At 60.6% G+C, this 3328-nt stretch overlaps 1 protein-coding gene across 1 annotated transcript; it reads right to left on the reverse strand.

Annotated features, from left to right (window-relative positions):
• Positions 1-352: 352 nt before the first annotated feature.
• ANTKMT (adenine nucleotide translocase lysine methyltransferase) lies at positions 353-2706 on the reverse strand. The gene is made up of 5 exons (XM_062503640.1): positions 2518-2706; positions 2339-2443; positions 1633-1773; positions 1099-1149; positions 353-541 (listed from the first exon to the last, which is right to left on the reverse strand). The coding sequence occupies exons 1-5, from the start codon at positions 2698-2700 to the stop codon at positions 353-355; spliced, it is 669 nt and encodes a 222-aa protein (XP_062359624.1). The 5' UTR covers positions 2701-2706.
• Between the last annotated feature and the right edge of the window lie 622 nt (positions 2707-3328).

The raw sequence follows: 3328 nt of genomic DNA on the forward strand, positions 1-3328 counted from the left end.
AGCTCCGGGGCCATCCAGAAACTCAAAGACAAAGCAAAAACCTCAGAGAAACAATCAACCAAAACTTTATTTTTAAAACTTAAATAGAAATAAAGTAGCAATCATCCAAAATGAGGCACTGGAGCTTTATCCCTTAAATCCTGCGTTAACCCCAGGATTTCTAGGTCTGATTTTCTCCTCCTTTGCTTTGCCCACACTCTGGAAAAATTACGGACTGCCACCCTGCAGGTCCCCAGGACAAATGCTGGCCAAGCACTTCTGTCCTGAGCTGAGCCAAGGGCTGGAGTGGCTCTGATCCTTTAATGCCAGGCTTAACAAGGCTGATGTTAACCTGGGCTTAATGAGGCTGGGGTTAGACCTGGCTTTCCTGGGTGCTGCCCTGTGTTTCTTGCCGCACCTCCTTCATGTCATAGGCCCAGACCTGCTCCAGCCCCTGCCCCAGGGTGCTGCTGGGGGTCCAGGAGGGGAAGGGGAAGCGTCCAGCCACCACTCGGGCATCGTTGGGCAGTTCTGCCAGGAGCTTGGTGGCCAAGGGAGGTTTCTGGGGAGAGAGACACATCCAGGGACAGGCAGCTTTAGAACACAGTCACACAGCGGCAGTGCCACCAGGGGCAGCTTCTGGGGCATCAACTAAAGACCTTTCAAAGCACAGGGCTGTTACTGGCCCTGTGTAAGGGACTTAGAGCAAGTGATGAGCAACAGGACAAGAGGAATGGCCTCAAGTTGCACCAGGGGAGGTTTAGGTTGGAAATTGGGAAAATTTCTTCATGGGAAGGCTGGTCAGGCATTGGCACAACTGCCAGGGCAGTGGAGGAGTCACCATCCCTGCAGGGCTTTAACAGACAAGGATGTGGCACTTGGGGACATGGGTTAGTGGTGGCCTTGGCAATGCTGGAGGAATGGTAGGACTCCCTCTCACAGGGGTTACCCAATGCAAATTATTCCATGATTCCATAAATCTAAATGCTGTGCAGCACCAAACCACTTGCCCACAGTGATGCCCACTTGGCTTTATTCCATCCCAGATTCCTGCTCTTTCCCAAGATAAGCCCCCTTGAGCTGGCCCAGAACAACTCAAGGTATGAGGGACTGACTCACCACGCTGGGGGCCAGGAACACGATCACGTTGTGGCAGTCAGAAAGATTCACCTGAAAACAGAAGGAAAAGGGGAATAACAAGCAACAGGCAGAGCAGGGACAACTTCTGGAGCATGCAAGCCTGTGGGTGATCTTTGGAACCTTGGAGGGAGCAAAGATGCCACAAAACATGTGGGCTGGGGAAGTGTGGGTGTGAAAGCAGCACGTCTTGGGGAGCACCTGCCTCCATCAGCATCCCACACACACATTCCATGGTGGATTCTCTCTGGTCAGGCTGCAAATACCTTATGTCAGCCTGCGAAGCTCGTATCTGCAGGTGACCCTGTCAGACCTCTCCTCAGAGCTGCTCCAAGCAGCAGAAGAGGCCACAGGCTGTCCTAGCTGGCATCCCCTGGAAAGAAGGATGATTTTCCACCTCCCAGGAGCAGCAAGGGATGGGCAAGGAGCAAGCAGCCATCAGCAAATCCATCCTGGAGATGCAAACAGAGCTCTGGCCCTACCCTGAGCACATCCAGACCCTCAGGATGCTGTTACCTTCCACAGATCCTTCTTCAGGAAGGAGACCTTCCCGTGGTATCCAGCCTTCCAGGCACGGTAGTTGGCCAGGCACAACAGCCAGGGGTTGAGCTCATAGCCCAGGGCTGGCCTCAGCCCCTGCTTGTGAGCCTCGAGCACCTGGAGAGGAAGAGGGAGGGCTGAAACCCAAAGTATCTCAGTGGTGAGTCTGGGGTAGGATTTGGGTGGGCAGGGGCCATTGCCCGGCTCCACTCACCCCATCCTGCTGGCTCATAGGCAGGGTGACCTCGGTGCTCTGCACCACCCAGAGCCCCCACTCCCACTCTGCTCCCTGCACGTGATGTCTTTTAGGGTTGTCACAGAAAGCCTATGACCCTCTAGAGCCACCCTGGACCACCTAGGATTGCCGAGAACCACCTGGGACCGTTTAGAGCCACCTAGGAGCATGTTGGGTCACCTAGGAGCATTTAGGACCACTTCGGACAGTCTAGGACCATGTAGGACAACCAAGGAACATCTAGGGACACCTAGGACAATCTAGAACCAACCTACAGCTGTCGAGGACCCTCTGGGACCACTTGGGATGGTCCTGGACCATAGCCAGGAGAGCCACCCAGAACCAGAGCCGGAAGCCAGTCAGCAGCAGGGTGGGGGTCTCCCCTCCCCCCTCCCTGCCCTTCGCCCACCTTGGACACCCCAAACCCCCCCAGGACCCAGCCCTTACGAGCCGTCCATCTCCGGATCCCAGATCCACGGTCTTCCCGGCGCGCCCCCGCAGCAGTGCCAGGGCGTTGGCCACTTGCCGGGGGCTGGAGGGCTGGTAGGGCACCTGGGGGGCACAGGGGGGTCAGGGGGGCCGGGCTGCGGGGATCGGGGATTGAAGGCTCCGGGGGCGTCGGGTACCTGCAGGCGCAGGGGGACGCGGCGGAAGCCGGGCATCAGCAGCACGGCCCAGGTAGCCCACGCGGCCGCCCCGCTAGCCACGGCCAAGGCCAGCAGCCCCCGGCCGCCCAGCTCACCCCCGGGCCGCGCCCAGCCTGGCTCCTCCAGCTCGCCCGAATCGCCCGGCTCCCAGCAAGGTTCCATGGCCGCCGGAAGGGGAGGGGAACCCCGGCTGGAGCCTTCCGCAGGGAGCGGGTCCGGGACACCGGGACAGGGGACACGGGACAGGGGACAGGGGACACGGGACAGGGGACACGGGACAGGGGACACCGGGACAGGGGACACGGGACACCGGGACAGGGGACAGGGGACAGGGGACACCGGGACAGGGGACAGGGGACACCGGGACAGGGGACAGGGGACAGGGGACACCGGGACAGGGGACACGGGTACACCGGGACAGGGGACAGGGGACAGGGGACACCGGGACAGGGGACACGGGACAGGGGACAGGGGACAGGGGACAGGGGACAGGGGACACGGGTACACCGGGACACCGGGACAGGGGACACGGGACACCGGGACAGGGGACAGGGGACAGGGGACACCGGGACAGGGGACACGGGACAGGGGACAGGGGACACCGGGACAGGGGACAGGGGACACGGGTACACCAGGACACCGGGACAGGGGACACCGGGACAGGGGACAGGGGACACCGGGACAGGGGACACGGGACAGGGGACAAGGGACACGGGTACACCGGGACACCGGGACATGGGACAGGGGACACCGGGACACGGGACACGCGACACGGGACAGGGGACAGGGG

The sequence above is a fragment of the Cinclus cinclus genome, chromosome 16 (assembly GCF_963662255.1).
Source record: "Cinclus cinclus chromosome 16, bCinCin1.1, whole genome shotgun sequence".
In the NCBI taxonomy this organism is placed as follows: Eukaryota; Metazoa; Chordata; class Aves; order Passeriformes; family Cinclidae; genus Cinclus; species Cinclus cinclus.